Genomic DNA, 18,879 nt, shown 5'->3' on the forward strand with positions numbered 1-18,879 from the left:
CATGACCAAAGATACTGTGGCGGTCATAAATATGAGTCCATTGCCCAGTGTCTGAACTTTGATCATGTGACCACGGGGATGCTGCATAGGTCAAAAGTGGGAAAAATGGTCATAAGTCACTTTTTTCAGTGATGTAATTTTGAATGGTCACTAAATGAACTGTTGTAAGCTGAGGACTGTTGTTGTTGTTGTTGTTAGTTGCGAAGTCATGTCCGACCCATCGCGACCCTATGGACAATGTTCCTCCAGGCTTTCCTGTCCTCTACCATCTTCTGGAGTCCATTTAAGCTCACGCCTACTGCTTCAGTGACTCCATCCAGCCACCTCATTCTCTGTCGTCCCCTTCTTCTATTGCCCTCAATCTTTCCCAGCATTAGGCTCTTCTCCAGTGAGTCCTTCCTCTTCATTAGGTGGCCAAAGTATTTGAGCTTTAGCTTCAGGATCTGGCCTTCTAAAGAGCAGTCAGGGTTGATCTCCTCTAGGACTGACCGGTTTGATCGCCTTGCAGTCCAAGGGACTCGCAGGAGTCTTCTCCAGCACCAGAGTTCAAAGGCCTCAATTCTTTTGCGCTCAGCCTTTCTTATGGTCCAACTTTCACTGCCATACATTGCAACTGGGAAGACCATAGCCTTGACTATACGCACTTTTGTTGACAGGGTGATGTCTCTGCTTTTTAGTGTGCTGTCTAGATTTGCCATAACTTTCCTCCCGAGGAGCAAGCGTCTTTTAATTTCTTGACTACAGTCCCCATCTGCAGTGATCTTGGAGCCCAGGAAAATAAAATCTGTCACTACCTCCATTTCTTCCCCATCTATTTGCCAGGAATTGAGAGGGCCGGATGCCATGATCTTGGTTTTCTTAATGTTTAGTTTCAACCCAACTTTTGCACTCTCCTTCTTCACTCGCAACAAGAGACTCTTCAGTTCCTCTTCACTTTCTGCCATTAGAGTGGTATCATCTGGAGAAGGAAATGGCAACCCACTACAGTATCTTTGCCATGAAAACCCTATGGACAGTACCAAAAGGCAAAGCTGAGGACTACCTGTACAGTATTAAACCCACACTTTTACACACCCCACATGGGTTTGTGTGCTTGGGACATGTGATCTTCTGTAGAATTTATTTCACTTTCAATAAAGAATATGTGAAAAGGAAAAACCCCACCCCAAACCTACTTTATATAAGTGTTGGCATTTCCTTCTGGGAAGATGTAAGGATGCTTCTTCCGGAAGACATGTCCAACCCGACTGCAGGGGATGATTTCCAAGCTTCCGCCACACATCCACACTCGGAAAGAGATTTCTATGAAAGACAGGCTCAACTTCAGTTTTTTAAAGTCCAGGACCAGATGGGATTTTGGCATATCCCTGACTTCTCCTTTTTTCTCACATCAAACCATGCAAAGCCATTACTGTCAATGAGAACTTTTCTGGGCATGCTGCCATCTTAAGTGCTTTTCAAAGATCTTTACCACCAGACTGATATGCATTCATTTGAACTCTCCATATAACATTGAAAATGATGATATCCAGAGTAAGTTTATAAGCAGGCCCCCTAGCAGTTTACTTCTCAAGAGAAACATGCTAATTCCTAATACTTTTAATTATTGGGACCCCGCGAAGGACCACGCCCTTCGTGACAAATACTGATTTTACTAGCAAGTTGGGAAAAACAAAAAGAGAATCAGGCAAGGAGGCAAAAATGAATATAATTGTAACAATGAGATCTAGGTGGAAAATGCCAATAAAAAGACGCCAAAGTATTGAGTACTGCTTAGGTTTGCCAGGACAGAAGGAGGAATTCTAGCAAAATAATTTTGCTCATGAAGACTGGACATCACGACAGAATTTATGAATAAGAAACTGACACAAACTAGAAGCAGACCAGCCCATCCAATTATTTCCCCCAGTGTGAAGTCAATTGCCATAGGGATGTAACCAGTTTTCAGTTAAAGCAGTAAGAAGGCCCATTGAGATCTATCAAAGTACATCTTGACATTATGGAAATAAAGCTGTTTCATTCATACTTAATAACTAAGTCAGAGTATGGCTCTTTTTCAGAAAGTACTACCCATTGTAAAACCTATGAGGTTTTGAATTTTGCTGCAGGTTAAAAATCTGGCTTAATATTCCCTGGATGGCTCTTTACAAAGCCCCAGAAGAGAAAATACCTCTCTATAGGCTAAATGCCAATCAACATAGTTTTATTTGAATTGAAATACTATGCATCTTGTCACAGTGGGAAGGCAAATTGAACAAATAATACAATTTTTATGCAAATACAAACATAATAATAATAATAATAATAATAATAATAATAATAATAATAATAATAATAATAATAATAATAATGATGATGATGATGATGATGATGATGATGATGATGATGACTGTGACTAAGTAACCTGTCTGTCTTTTCAGCCTGTCATCCCAGAACCAATTATGGAGCAGCATAACATAATAACTGTTCTACCCTTTTACATTCCTTATTTTTAACTGCTTGTGGCTTGTATGGTCTTTCAAACAGAGGATGCCTTTAAAGAGAAGATGCATTCTCTGTAAATTAGGAAACAGGCTATATTAGTATAGTTATTAAAACTGACAGGGAACTTTTCATTATTGATTGATTGAATGATTTTGTGCCACCAAGTTGATGCTGACTTTTAACAACCACACAGATAGTCCTTCTCCAGGCTGATCTGTCTCTAACCTGGTTTTTCAGATCTTCCAACAGTGTGTCTATTGCCACTATCACTGAGTCCAGACACCTTGCTGATGATCACCCTATCACTTTCCTTCTACCTTACTCAATCTTAATAATAATAATAATAATAATAATAATAATAATAATAATAATAATAATAATAATAAGAAGAAGAAGAAGAAGAAGAAGAAGTAGTTGGAAGGAACCTTGGAGGTCATCTAGTCCAACCCCCTGCAGGAAACCCTATACCATTTCAGGCAAATGGCTGTCCAGTCTCTTCTTAAAAACTTCCAGTGTTGTTCCACTGGTTAATTGTTCTAACTGTCAGGAAGTTTCTCCTTAGTTCTAGGTTGCTTCTCTCCTTGACTAGTTTCCATCCGTTGCTTCTTGTCCTGCTTTCAGGTGCTTTGGAGAATAGCTTGACTCCCTCTTCTTTGTGGCAGCCCCTGAGATATTGGAACACTGCTATCATGTCACCCCTCACCCTTCTCTTCGTTAAACTACACATACCCAATTCCAGCAACTCCCTATATGTTTTAGCCTCCCGTCCCCCAATCATCTTTGTTGTTCTTCTCCAATACCAAAGCTGAAAATTGTCAATACTTTTTGCTGACTTGTTCAGATGGGAAACTTGAATTCTCTTATAGGTTTTTGCTTTAAATTTACAAAAGCCTTCAACAGAAGACTGCCTTCTGTTATTTTTTTTTTCCAAAAAGAGGGCTATATTTTACCTTCTTAGATTTGCTTCATTGCTTTGCATTGTTCCCCAGGCCTGTTATCTGCATGCATGTTCTTCCTGCATAACTCCAGCAAACTTTCATTTTCTTTTTCAGACTAGCTATTGGGCCAGTTCTATTACACAAGGACACAAAGCTAATTTGGCTTTCCATTTTTAGCACTGATATTTTGGGACTGTTTGATTATACAACCTTGATTTCCTTGGTGAGAGGAAATTTCAGTGGAAAAGGGCAATTCAACAAGAAGCATCATGGCCCACAACTATTTGTATATACAATCCCCACTTATTAAGAAAGAACATGTACTGTATAATGACACACTAATGTACAAAGCTTCAAGGGGAGAGGGAGACAATGGATGAGATTGCCACAGAACAGGAGCATCTGTTTCACTGGCTCACTAAGCTGTTGCATCTCTGAAGACAAGGATTATTTTTCTTTACTACCCACACTCCCTTGAGGTGTCAAAGTATTAGTGCCAGCTTAAGATCTGTTTCACTGCTATCTCCATGCCTCCCTTCCTTTTCCAAAGCTGAAGCACTGTTAGCTTCCTCTGCTCTGTAGCATTCCTGCAGCCACAAATAAAAGCAGCAGTATAACCCACACAATTTGATCAAACCTTCTAGGCAGGCACAACAGCAACCAATGTCACTACCTTTCCCCTTCAATAGTCTGGGAATTTCTTAGAGAACAGAGGCAAAACAAATTTGTCATACAGCCAAATCCCAATTTCAGGTACCATTTTTTCAATCTTACTGTAATCCAAAACCCATTAACGACTGCTAGGCATGGTGGCTACGTATTAGCACCATCTTGGAGAACAGGTAGGACTAGGTGTATCTGCTCCTTGCAGCACCTGGTTGAGTTAGACCAGGGGTAGGCAACCTCAGCTCTTTTATGACTCATGGACTTCAACTCCCAGAATTCCCAAGCCAGCTTGGCTGGCTCAGGAATTCTGGGACTTGAAGTCCATGAGTCATAAAAGAGCCAAGGTTGCCTACCCCTGAGCTAGACTAAAATGGCCATGATCTGATCAAGGATACATCTCTTCCTACATCAAGTTTCTCTTTGATCAAGAAAGGACTAATATAATGGTATAGTTCATAACATTCAGCTATCTTCTCTTTTTCTGATCCTCTATTGGACTTGGAATCATAATTTAGAAGTTAGAATATAGCAAAGTCTTTTTGACTTTGCACTTGCTGGGACTGAGTGAGGATACTGGCACTTGTTGTCCAGCCACTCCCACTTGGCTTTTCTTGCTGGTGATACCAACCAATATTCATCTAGGTTTATTATTTTTATGTTTTATCTGCAATCACTGGTGTATTTCTTTCTTGCGTTAGAAGCAAACAACAAATCTGATCATACTGTATATTATATAGGGATGTGCAGTTTCAAAGTGCAAAAGATGCTATGGAATGGGTGTGGGCATGCACTCCACATCATTCAGCACCTCTATAAAGAAGCTGCCTCTCCCTCAATTTACAAGGTAATGTTGTGAGCCCAGGAAAAATGCATGTCTGAATTAAGGAAACATTGATAGAGTATAACACGGTGCATCAGAGCAGACAAGAACATGCTATTGATAACTGAAACAAAAATCCTGAAATTGTGCAGCTATTATGTAAACCCACAAGAAGACATAGATTCTTTATGGACGTGCCAACTAGGAATCATGATCATTTCAAAGCACTTTTGGGACTTTAGAACCTAAGTGCTGTCCTTTCTTAATGTTAAAGCACTTATCTCATCATTTTCCCATTATATCACATTGGCAATTATAATACGGCACCCTCTTTGGGAACTTGGGACATTGCACTTCAAGGCATGTACCTCTGCTCTACACTACAGAATTGCAAAAGAATGCTTGTTTATTTTAAAAGCCCTATATTTCACCTAGTGCTTAAAAGGTTCCCTGGGTAGCAAACAATATTTGAAACAAACTGAAAATGCAATAGATATTTTAAATGGTCTTCAAAATCCAAACAAATAGAAAGTTCTAAAGCCACTTCACTCTAAAACCAAATTAAAATTTTATTTATTTATTTATATAGGACCATTAATTCTTAAGGAAATGTTTTTGAAAGAACCATGTTTTTGTGAACCACCTAAGCTGAAGATTTTTCTGCTCTGTTGGTAACTGGGTACAGCCCATCCCACAAAGGCTTTTCACAGCAGCTACCTGCCTGCCTTCTTGCTGCTAAAAGATCTGATGTTAATGCCCCATCTGTCAGCTGAAGTATATAGGGAAGGACATATGGAAGATTTGTCCTGAAGACGTCAAAGACATCAAGTCACTGAGGGCTTTCTAAAGGCTAGTCTAATGCTAGAACCTTGAATGCAGCTTGGAAACCAACAGGAATTTTTTTAGCTAAGCCCAAAGGATCGAGCAGGGTGGGCTGGCATGCTTGCTTGATTCCTGTAAGCCAGAAGTCAGAAGAAAGGAGCAGATTGAAAGGAGCAGCAATATTGCTGCCCTGGAACATGATGCACCCAGTCAAGCTCTTGCCTAGATTTATTGCTTCTAACTTCCCTTTATTGACTTAGATGTTGAAGTGTTCCCTGGGGGTACAAAAACAAAACAACAAAAATGCTGTCAGAGCATAAACTATCCAGAAACACAACAGATGCTAAGAATCCACCCATGTAACAGGCCCTCCCATGGCCATAATAAAATGTTCTCCCCAGAAGGAGAGCTAGTTTTGTCAGGTGACATGTTAGTACAATATACTGCACTAATTAGAGGCATCCCATGGGAAACCCCTACCAGACCTTTTGAATTAACTCTGTTATGGCCCATTTCTTTCCCTTAAATTGTCTCAGCTTCTGCTGTTGTGGCAGTACCAGGAGCATCAAACTTTTTTTCATTCACCTGTCTTCTTCCTAAAAGATTGTCTGCCTCTTCACATGAGTAGTCAGTGTAAAGCTGCTGATGGTGGCGAAAGACAAATATTTTGTCAATGTATTACAAAGGAAGAGTTGGCAATAATGGAACTTTTAATGTACTGATAGTACTTTAGCAAAGGCACTGTAACAGCTTGTTCAATTTGAATTTTTGCAAATCATAACTGGAATTGACTGACTGATCTACATGGCGGATAAGCTTCTCCAATCACACTGATTCTGAGTGGCACATAATTTTCCAAATGTGTATGGTGGGTTAAAAACAAAAATATTTCATCAACAGTAGAACTAAAAACCATAGAATACTGAATTCATGAGCAATCTAAACATTCAAACCTCTCATTATAGATTAGATTTATTAAATTTATTATGCAGAGGAAGAGACTTTTGAGTGGTATTTATGGGTTAGATTTATATCCTGCTTTCTTTTCAGGAGTGCAAACTGGAATAGTTAGCAGCAATAGTCCTCCCTTCTCCCATTTTTCCAAGAACAATAATGCTACAAGGTGATTTGGGTGGAGATAGATACCTGGCCCAAGTCACTCTGTGTTGGCCCTTTGAAGTAGGCATAGTCAACGCAAAGGTGCTTTTTTCAGGAAGAAGCTGGACTTTCTTGTTTTTCTTTGAAGACATTTCGCTTCTCAAGCAAGAAGCTTCTTCAGCTCTGACTGGATGGTGGGGAATGGAAGAATTTATATTCCTTGCAGACAGATGGTCATTTACATTCTTTTAGAGAGTTGTTGAGGCCATTTGGAGGTTTACCTGTGTCCTCAGGGTCACCTGGGTAGTGCAAATGTGTATGGACCCTTCTTGGCTGCAGGATGTTTTCTGCACTGTGTCGCTTCACGTTGAAGACAGGCACAGACTGTTGGGGATGAGTCTGTGTTGTCTGCATCTCAAACTGAAGCTCAAATGGTTCCTGCAGTCTGCAATGTTTTCTGGAAATCTGTTCATACTCCCTCACCATTCAAAGAGTGTTCATCCCAAACTGCATAGTTAAATGTCTACGGAGGTTCTCAGTCATCCAGGTCATGGTTGTCCCAAAGATGCTTTTTCAGGAGGCAACAGGACTTCCTTGTTTTTCTTTAAAAATGTTTCACTTCTCATCCAAGAAGCTTCTTCAGCTCTCTTTAAATAAATCCTTCCATTCCCCACCATCCAGTCAGAGCTGAAGAAGCTTCTTGGATGAGAAGCAAAACATGTTCAAAGGAAAAACAAGAAAGTCCAGTTTGCCTCCTGGAAAAAGCACCTTTGGGACAACCATGACCTGGATGACTGAGAGCCTCCTTAGACATTTAGGCATAGTCAAGAAACAAAAATGGCAGAAATTCCAAGGGTGTTCTTTATAATTGAAAGGCAGAATAACAAAATCTTAAAAGCCTGTCAGTTTCTTCCTGCCTCATCTTATACCAAATAAAATCAAAGTGGGGCTATTTTGATTTTCTTTCTCAGACTTTCTTCTTTCTCATGACTGGCTAATATTTCTGAAAGTAGTCTGCTAATGAAGTCACTCATGCCTTCCCCATTCCCAAGCCAAGTCTACATTCCTTAAACCTAGTGTGTTTATGCAGACAAGGGCAGAGGGTAAAATACAACGTTAGACTCCCTGTTGCCAGTCCAACACGTAATCACTCTATTATACAGGCTCTCGTATTCAGGTTTACAAAACTCCCCCCTTAAATCTTTAAAAAGCCTTTGCTGATAACTGCAAGGTAGCAGTGACTTACCAAAATTTTCCCCACCCCAGATGTCCATTGCAGCATCATATTTTCCCAGATGGTTGAACCAGGCCTTGTCAATTACAAAAAGCCCCCCAGCAATGATAGGAGTCCTGAAAGTTGGGAAAGAAAGAAAAATCTCATTTCAACTCTTTTTGTAGAAAGTATTAGGTATGTGAAATAGATGCAGAGAGAGAAACTAACCAATATTAAAAAGGTAAAGGTAAAGGTTCCCCCGCACATGCGTGCTGGTCATTTCCGACTCTAGGGGCCGGTGCTCATCTCCGTTTCAAAGCCGAAGAGCCAGCGCTTGTCCGAGGACATCTCCATGGTCATGTGGCCGGCATGACTAGACACCAAAGGCGCACGGAACGCTGTTACCTTCCCACCGTAGTGGTCCCTATTTTTCTACTTGCATTTTTACGTGCTTTCGAACTGCTAGGTTGGCAGAAGCTGGGACGAGTAACAGGCGCTCACTCTGTTACACGGCACTCAGGATTCGACCCGCCAAACTGCTGACCTTCTGATCGACAAGCTCAGCGTCCTAACCCACTGAGCCACCGCGTCCCTTAACCAATATTACTTGGTTCTTTGATGTAAGTATGGCCAATGACACTTTTTAAATTTAATTGCACTGAAGGGAGAGGATGTTACTGTTGAATGATTTGCAGTTGGCAAGATCATGATCCCCATCAAAACTCCATGAAGGTTGTAGCATTGTATTGCTGGTTAGGAAGACACTGTGACACTGAGATTTGGAAAAGACTAGCATAGAAGCTGCTTCTCAGATAGTTAAAAAGTAGTTATTTCTAAAGCGTTAACAGGTTCAGACGCTCTTCCTACAGAGAAAAGGCAAGCCTCCTCCCTTTCATATTGAAAAAAAATGGAAGAATAAGAACTGAAATTCTGTGGCCTTAAGTTGCTGGGCTATAATTTCCCCTTTGAAACAGGGTATTTGTCAATATTCAAGTGTTCTTACTTCTTCCTAATCAGTTCTTTGCAAGATGTGTCCTTTTGCATTTTCCATTTACAGCCCAGGGTGCTAAAAGAGTACTCTGAGACCTGACATCAAAGGCAGTGGGAGACTTCCCCAAGTCCAACCACTGTATGGAGAATGAGCTTTGTGTGTTTGTGTCAGAAGGTTCACCCTGTTATGGGTTACAAACCATATTAAGCCATAAGGTGTTTTGCTTGGTTTTGATATTACAATATAATATCTAATTAAATAGTAAACCAAATCACTGATTTATATCAATAAATTGATATTAAACACCTCTTGACTTAGCACAAGGCTTCAACTCAACCAGAACACATGTCTAAATGGGTTTCCCAACATGTGTAAGAAAGGATCATAAGAGAGAAGGAAGGGATCTTGGAGGTTTTCTATTCCAACCCTGTGCTCATGCAGGAGACCCTACCATTGCAGACAAATGGCTATCCAATCTCTTCTTAAAAACCTGCAGTGATGTAGCACTTAAAATGTCTGAAGGCAAGCCATTCCACTGATTAATTGTTTTCATTATCAGGAAATTTCTCCTTAGTTCTAGGTTGCTTCTCTCCTTGATTAGTTTCCATCCATTGCTTCTTGTCTTGCTTTGGAAAATAGGTTGACCCCTGTCTTCTTTGTGCCAACCCGTTAAATATTGGAACACTGCTATCATGTCATTCCTTGTCCTTCTTTTCACTAGAATAAAGGTAAAGGTAAAGGTTTCCCCGCACATGCATGTTAGTCGTTTCCAACTCTAGGGGCCGGTGCTCATCTCTGTTTCAAAGCTGAAGAGCCAGCACTTTTCCAAGGACATCTCCGTGGTTATGTGGCCGGCATGACTAGACGCCAAAGGCGCACGGAGCACTGTTACCTTCCCACCGTGGTGGTCCCTATTTTTCTACTTGCATTTTTACGTGCTTTCGAACTGCTAGGTTGGCAGAAGCTGGGACGAGTAACAGGCGCTCACTCTGTTACGCGGCACTCGGGATTCGACCCGCCAAACTGCCGACCTTCTGATCGACAAGTTCAGCGTCCTAACCCACTGAGCCACCGCGTCCCTTTTCACTAGAATAGACCTACCCAATTACTGCAACTGTTCTTCATATGTTTTAACTTCCAGCCCCCAATGATCTTTGTTGGTCTTTTCTACACTTTCTAGAATGTTAACATCTTTTTTTTATATTGTGGTGACCAAAACTGGATGCAATATTCCAAGTGTGGTCTTACCAAGGCATTGTAAAGTGGTATTAACACTTCATGTGAACTTGATTCAATCCCTTTGTTAATGCAGCCTAGCACTGTGCTGGCTTTTTTGGCAGCTGCAGCACACTGCTGGCTCATATTTAAGTGATTGTCCACTAGAACTCTGAAATTCGTCTCACAGTCACTGCTATTGAGCTAGGTTCCATCTATTCTATACCTGTACATTTGGATTTTTTTGCCTAAATGTAGAACCTTACTTTTCTCACCATTGAATTTATTTTTGTTAGATAGTGCCCAGTGTTCAAGTCTGTCCAGATCCTCCTGTATCTTAAACCTATCTTCTGGAGTGTTGGCTATTCCTGCCAGCTTGGTATTGTCTGCAAATTTGATGAGTTCCCCTTCTATTCCCTCATTTAAATCGTTTATGAAGATGTTGAATTTTATTTGTATGAATGTAACTGAATTTTATGTGGCTCTTCAGATGTCTATGAAAGTGAATTTTTAGGAGGTAGATGAGAGGGCAGTGCCCATCTTGCCCAAGCATTGCTTTAGTTTGTCCCATGATGGATGTTTGGTCCCTAAAAATTTAGCCCTGACTAAATACAGTCTGTGATCCAAAAAAGATTCCACCGCTACAAATATTGATGGATCTAAGTAATATTTCAGAAACTTTTGGTATTTTCATGTCAAAACTTTCCCCCAGTGTGCAATGTATGGCTAATGCATTTATCAGCACAACCCCTACTAGCCTGAAGTTTGCAGCCCTGATTACAGGTTTACAAGCTAAAAATGCATTTAGCGCTTGGGGACTATTTAAGATACATTATTTCACAGGGATTATTTCCCCCCTCTTAGCTGAGAACAAAGGTAAAAGAGGAATACTGAGTAAGATGAGATGCACAGAAAATTGTGCTCTCTGCCTGCCACACCAGCCACTTCATAGGGTACATACTTTCTTCAGTCACCTGGTTTGATGTCTCAGAGGGACTTTTCAGCATTCTAATGATTAAACTATGATTAATAGAAAAGTTCAGACATGCCACTTTTCTGTGTGTGTGAAGGTGTGTGTGTTCATGTATACAAGCATATTCACCTGGTTTACATTCAGTCACTCATATATACACAATTTATATTTGATAATTTGCTGGGCTTTCAACTGATACCTTACCTCAAGTACATTTTTTTTTAAAGGTAGTAGAACTTTTCACTTGATAGCTTCACGGGAATAAAAAGAAAACCATGTAGAACTATATGCGGTCCAAAGGTCTAATTCCAGGATGTATTAATTTTAATTGTTACAAGAAAGCTTGAAGAAGTATAAAGGGAGCAATACGCTAACTTGACAAGTTGTGGAGGAGGAAGTGCTCTGAGATAGTCCTCTGTTCATGATGGTAATTGGGACCAAAATTTCCATAATTAAGCCTTGCAGTTTTAAAGAGCAACATCAAGCGACTGCATTGCTTAGCAATCGCAAATCTGAAATGGCATCCCCCATTGCTGTGGTTAAGCAAGTTTGCAGTTGTTAAGCCAGTCACTCCTACCCCATTGATGTGTCAAAATATAGAGGAGAGAGCAGGAGAGAGAGCAGGATAATACCCCTTAAAGGATCTTTTGCTTACAGCAATGGTATGTGGCCCTGTTGTTCAAAGCCAGGAATTGTACGTCTTGTGGTTTTCAACTTTCAACTGAAGATCCTACCAGGATCCTGGAGTATCTCTGAGCAGTTGTTGAACAAGTGGTTGTTAAATGTATATAAGGAAGAAAACTGTACTGGTTAACGATCACAGTAAAGTCATAATGTGTATTTGTATTTTTGCCCTGGACAATTTTTAGTTAATAGAATGCTTTTAAGGTGAGAGAAGATATTTTATCACTCCAGCTAGTAGAATCATGATCAGCACAAAGGACCAGAATGCAAAGAGAAGTTTTTATTCTGTGGCCAATGAAGAGTTAAGTCTTGTTGGGAAGGCATCAGCCTGCCTGAAGCACTAAAAATTATAGAATTGGAAAGGGGCACAGAGTCCCCTGAATCCAAATCCCTATTCAGTGAAGAATCCAATTTAAAGCCTCCCCAATAGATGGCTGTCTAGCCTGTAGCTGTTGACTCTCACCACCTCTCTGAATAATTGGTTCCACTGTCCAACTGCTCTTACTGTTAGAAGGGGGAAAAAAAAATCCTAAATATGCTTTCTTGCACTCTTGATTGATTTAAAGAGAAGCTCTTGAAAAAAAAGTCCTTGTTAGTTCTTTCTACTAAGACTGCTGCTGGCATACAGAGATGCTATGCCTCAATTTTATTTGTACTAAATTAGGAATTTTAGGAGTTTTCCTGGTGGGAAATATGGAATAAAATTTCCCAGTTCTGAAAGCTCATGATGCAATTAGAGGGCTGGACTTCTCAGTTTTATCACATACACAATGGGCTAAAAGAGATTATACTGAACATGCAAGAGCTAAAAAGGAGGTCAAGGGTACTCAAGTTCTGAATCCAATATACCTGCCCACATGAGCTGAATGTCTGAAGAGGCAACTGGAGATATGAAAGAGCTTGAACTTACCTAATTAAGAACTCTACCTATTGAACAAAGAGAAACCTGAGGGTGAAGTGTCAGGGTAAGCTCCCATACTCTGCTCAAAGGCTCAAATAGGGCTGTCAGCTCTGTACTAATTTTTTATGGTGCATCTAAAAGGAACTGCATGTACCCCATCATGTTCTGTATGCTTCTTTTGCTTCTAATTAGTAAAACTATTGGTAATCGAAAACATTCTTATGATACAATGGTTAAATAGGTGTATTTGGACTTACTTCAACTGAAGTTTCAGAAAAGATTTCCAATAGCTTAACATGCTTAGGGTCAACAGTTAGCTGGCACTCTCCTCAATATGCTATTTACCCTTTCCCACTTCAAAACAGCTTGTGGTTGCTTTGAGTTTCCTATTTTGAATATAGTTACTTACTTGATGGGCTCTGTGGGATCTGATCGCTTGGCTTTTTGCTCTAGAGAAAGTTGCTCCCATTTAAAATGAAGACTCCAGTCAAACCCTAAATATGAAATGCACAGACAGAGATGAAGGAATAGATGTCAACTAGTTGCAATCATACACTTTCAAGCAATGTCATTATTTAAGTTACAATAATTACAACCAGGAGTTTGGTAGCAACTTTTTGGAGTAACAAAATCTATTAAACTTACCTAACAAGTGGTTATGCAGATGCAGGAAAGATTACAAGTGTGTCATCAATTAACAATTTGTAATGCATTAAAAACAATGTGTTTGTTATAATGCTATGTTCATATTTAGCAGTCTCTCCACTAATTTTCCAAAATAGCTAATTTAAGAACTGTGGTAGAGTGTCCTGGGAGGCTGGCTGAGTTAGGTTGATAAGTTTATGTCTCAGTGCCTGTCCCAAAAGAACCATCTTCTGATTTGACCTACCATCTAGAACTGAAGATATTCCATCTTCAACCTTGGATGGGGTCCACTTCCTCATTTAAGAATGGTGTTCAATCTTAGAATATTCCTGGACTCACAGCTCCTGTTCTACATCTTCACAGCTTCATCTACATCTTCTGATGTACCAGTTGTGGTCTTTCTTAGAGCAGTAGGTCCTTCAGTCACTCATAGACCAGTCATTTCATGGCTCAACTACTACAATGCACTCTATGTGGAATGGCTTCAAATGGTCCAGCAGTATGTGCAGTAAGGGATAAGTCTTGGTAGGCCCATATGCTGGTATGGGAGCAGAGTTCTGGTAACTGATGTTTCCAGGTGTGATTCAAGGTGCTGGCTATGACTGATTACTTTATGGAGTGCCTATGTTCCATGTAATGTGATCTGAAAAAGTTGGTAGGCTAAACTCATTTGTCATCTATTTGGAACTCCAGAAGTAGTCTATCTGTGTGGAACCTGGAACCTGAACTCTTCCCCCCCACACACATATTTTACTGATTTTTTTAAAAAAACATAAATCACTTAATAGTTGATAAACAGTGTGTTTGCTGGGTTTACATTTGTAAAGAAAAATCATTAACAATTGGTTTCTATAATCCATAATCCACATAATACATTTAGTTGATTTCTCCTTTTCCCCAAAATGTCTTCTTTGCAAACCTTGAATTAATACAGTTTTTATTATTTTGATAAATAACAGCTACATATATGATTTTTCCCAATAGTCCTAGAAATAATGATTGCATCAATATAATATTTCTTTTCTATCTAATCATTCTGGTTGCCTCATCTTATATCCTGTTACAGTCCTTATTTAGATTTGTTTTTCCCATAAAGTTCAAAGTATTCTTGCTGGTTAAGATTTTAGATTTTCTTTAAAAAACCCAATAAGACCATTTTATATTTCTGCTTTGTCTTAGTTGAAAATTATCATGGTTGTCTACTACAAGAAATATTTATGACAATTCCGATATGATGATGGACATTACAGAAAATTTAAATTAGCAATGATGTTGCACTAAAGGTTTGCTAAGAAAAATTAAAATAAAAAAAAATCCTGAATAAAATATACTGGTCAATTAAAAGAATTAATATCTTAGTATATGAGGCTGGTTTGTTCTTCCATTTTTTGGAAGTAAAAACAATTCTGGAAATCTTTCATTAATCACTGTTTATTTCACTAAAGCAAGAACCTTTAACTACAAACCTCAGAACAAATACAATGTTTAAAAATATTATTTTGGCATTGGTATTAACACCAGACTTTATTCTATAATTGATAGGTATAATTTCCTATTATGTGAATGATCTGAGAAACTATAACCATGGTTTTATTTTTTGTTTATGTGAATTGGGGAAAATATATTAGCCTATCCAAGCTGTGGACTGAGTTAACACATAGTGAACAATACTTAGCAGAATGGCTTTATTAATTCCATACCACTCAGCATTTCTTATACATTTTGTTCATACGCTTGTCTAAACTATCATAGGTCTATGGTTGATTACAAACTCACCTCCTCTTAGATCTGAAGAAGCTGCCACATAAGCAAAGGTGTCCAAATTGATTATATCAATAACTGGACTCACCACATGGCTTGGATCCTGATAATAACAAAGAAAGCAGATTAAATTTCTGAAAGACATTATCTTTTTAACACAATTAATGTGTCCATGGGAGATGATTTATGGGCTTTTCTTTTGCTTATTGATTATATGGACGACCTATTGCATTTCCAAGCACTGAAACTAATATACAATATACCTGGGGAAAATATGATTATATCATCAGATGCAATGATGACAACTAAGAAGGTAGTGAAAGTGGCAAAAAAGAGAGGTCTTTGTAGGGTACAGTTAGGAATTAAAAAGCCATAGAATATAATATGCCGGTTCTGTTTCAGATTCAACAGTCTGAAATATTAGTTAGGAGGCAAATATTAGTTTGATTCCTAAGGATGACTTCCCTTCGAAGCATATTAAAAATTATAGGCCAATATCCCTTCTTAATTCAGATTACAAAATATTTGCGGCAATAATTGCGGATAGATTAAAAATTTACTTAAACCAATTCATACATACAGACCAGAATGGGTTCCTTCCCACTAGACAAATAAAAGATAATCTCAGAATTATATTAAATGTTCTGGAGTATTATGAAAGCCGACCAGATAAACAATTAGCTTTAATATTTATCGATGCTCTAAAAGCATTCGATAGGGTTAATTGGGATTTCCTAATGTGTCAGTTGGAACATATGGAGTTTGGGGCTAAATTCCGTAATATGATTAAAGCAATCTATACTAAGCAGGAAGCAAGACTGTTGAAAAATAGGAATTTAACTGACAAATTTGATATCTGTAAGGGCACTAGGCAGGGTTGTCCACTCTCCCCACTTTTATTTATCCTAACCTTAGAACCCCTATTGAGAATAATAAGGAAAGATGAGGAGATTACTGGGCTTCAGATAAGAGACCAAATTCATAAATTGCAGGCGTTTGCAGATGATATGGTCTTCGTTTTGGAAAACCCTCTGGAATCCAGCACGGAATTACTAAAAAGGATTGAGGAATTTGGAAACGTGGCTGGTCTACAAGTAAATAAAGATAAGACGAATATATTGATGAAAAATCTTTCAAATAGAAGTAAACAGATGCTAGAGGACACTACAGGGTTTAAAATCGTGAAGAAGGTGAAATATTTAGGAATCTGGTTGACGGGAAGATGTTCAAGTATTAGGGAGATAATTATTCTAAATTACTGATACAAACAAAAATGGACCTGGGAAAATGGGGTAGGATACAGTTGTCATTATTAGGAAGGGTAGCCATGGTGAAATCTTATGTTTTGCCGAAATGGAATTTTCTTTTCCAGACAGCACCAGTTAAACTTTCGCTGAAATTTTTAAAAGAGTTAGAGGGGGTAGTTTCTAGATTCGTATGGCAGGGGAAACGGCCCAGGATTGGGGGAAAAAATGATGCAAGAAATTAAGGAAAGAGGGGGCCTTGGCCTACCGAACTGGGAACTTTACTATCAGGCTGCCCTCTTAGTTTGGGGCAAGGAATGGATAAGTTTAAGGAATAATCGATTGTTGAGTCTGGAAGGATTTGATTTGCTGCAGGGATGGCATGCAGCTCTTTGGCGGGAAGGTACTCCTCCAAGAAAACAGTTTACTTGCCACTACATAAGGGATATACTGATTCAGAATTGGGTTAAGATAAGGGCTAAGTACTATGCACAAATTCCGTGTTGGTTATCAACCTTGGAAGCCTTGACCCATCCGACCCTACTCAAGAAGGGAAGAAGACCAACTTACAAAGAACTTTTAGATAGCGGGGGAGAACTCAAAACACGACAAGATCTGGCTCAGCAACGGTTTCAACTGGAGTGGTGGGCCTACCTGCAGATCCAGTCAAGGTATAAGAAGGATAAGGAAGGAAGGGGTATTTATCTGAATCTGCAGGAATTAGATAAGATTCTGCTGGGCCCGGAGAAAGGGATGATATCTAAGTGCTATAAATTGCTGCTAACTAGGGTAGTAGGGGAGGAGGTGGTAAAAGATGCGATTTTTTTTATTTTAATTCCATTTATATCCCGCCCTTCTCCGAAGACTCAGGGCGGCTTACAAGCTTAGCAGTAGCCTTCATTCTATGTATATGCCTGCTTATTAGGGCTTTCACACACACACCCAAGCGGCATTTTTACAAAGTCAGCTTATTGCCCCCAACAATCTGGGTCCTCATTTTACCTACCTCGGAAGGATGGAAGGCTGAGTCAACCTTGAGCCTGGTGGGATGTGAACCTGCACTAATTGCAGGCAGCTGGTGTCACTTAAGGAGGCATTAGCCCACTGTTCCACCAAGGCTCTGGGGGAAGAATTTTGGTTATGCATTTCCACTTGAGAAATGGGAAGAGATTTGGTGGACTAATATGAGGCTGGTGGTTTCCATGTCATATAAGGAGAACATATACAAAAAGCTTTATAGATGGCATCTCCCTCCAGCCAGACTTTCCAAAATGTTCCCCGGATTGTCGGCCGATTGTTGGAAGTGTGGTAAAGGGATTGGCACATACTATCACTTATGGTGGACATGTCCGGAAGTGGTTAGATATTGGATGAGGATCCAAAAATGGATAGAGGAAATCACAGGGTGTTTAGTTGATCTTAAACCAGAGACGTATCTGCTTGGCTCCAGGCCTGGAAATATGAAGAAGGATATATGGTATTTGGTTTTACATATCTTAACGGCGGCAAGGATGGGGTATGCTCAATTTTGGAAGGCAAATCATACCCTACCGGATGAAGTTATAATTAGGAGAATACTTGATTGTGCAGAAGCAGACACATTGACCAAGAAGTTGAAGGGTAAAGAAGAGACACCAGCATTTCTATCATGGAATAAATGGTATATTTGGATGGATAAAAGATTAAAGAAATGAGGGTGGCTTGGAGGTTGGTCAAAAATGAAGTGATATATTTATTTATTTATTTATTTATTTGTTTTTATAAACCGCCCTTCTCCCGAGGGACTCGGGGCGGTGTACAGAGTAGGACAGGCAACAAAGTGAAACAGTATTGAAAACAATAATCAAAGCAAAACAAACTGGGACCCCAATTAAAGCTGTCAGAGCTATCAGGCCAGGCTGGACTGTTGGAATAGGTAAGTCTTTAAGTCGCGTCGGAAGGTGCGGAGGTCGGGGGCCATCCGGATTTCAGTTGGTAAGCAGTTCCAGAGGGCTGGCGCACCCACTGAGAATGCCCTCCCCCTGGGCGCCACCAGTCGACATTCCTTGAGCGGTGGTACCCTGAGGAGGCCCTCTCTGTGGGAGCGCACAGGGCGGTGGGGTGTTGACATTGGCAGAAGGTGCTCCCGTAGGTAGTCCGGACCCATGCCATGTAGGGCTTTGTATGTCATTGTTAGCACCTTGAACTTCACACGGAAGGCAACTGGAAGCCAGTGCAGCGCACGGAGGAGAGGTGTGATATGGGAGTATCGGGAGGCTCCCCAGAGTGTCCGTGCCGCTGCACTTTGCACCAGTTGAAGCTTCCGAGTGGATCTCAAGGGCAGCCCCATGTAGAGAGCGTTACAGTAGTCTAGGCGAGAGGTCACAAGGGCATGGGTGACTGTACGTAAGGCATCCAGGTCCAGATAAGGCCGTAGTTGGCGAA

The 18,879-nt window shown here is 39.9% G+C and overlaps 1 protein-coding gene across 1 annotated transcript in view; it reads right to left on the minus strand.

Annotated features, from left to right (window-relative positions):
- GALNT14 (polypeptide N-acetylgalactosaminyltransferase 14) overlaps positions 1–18,879 on the minus strand; it is a gene marked incomplete at its 3' end in the record, with an annotated part of 335,253 nt that overhangs the window by 18,250 nt on the left and 298,124 nt on the right. Inside the window, exons 7-10 of the mRNA XM_081341474.1 lie at positions 15,227–15,314; positions 13,215–13,299; positions 8,075–8,178; positions 1,176–1,302 (exon numbers count right to left, since the gene is read on the minus strand). Of these exons, the coding sequence (XP_081197600.1) occupies positions 1,176–1,302; positions 8,075–8,178; positions 13,215–13,299; positions 15,227–15,314 (404 nt within the window). The remainder of the gene's footprint in view (positions 1–1,175; positions 1,303–8,074; positions 8,179–13,214; positions 13,300–15,226; positions 15,315–18,879) is intronic.

The sequence above is a fragment of the Vipera berus genome, assembly GCF_964194415.1.
Source record: "Vipera berus genome assembly, chromosome: 1".
In the NCBI taxonomy this organism is placed as follows: Eukaryota; Metazoa; Chordata; class Lepidosauria; order Squamata; family Viperidae; genus Vipera; species Vipera berus.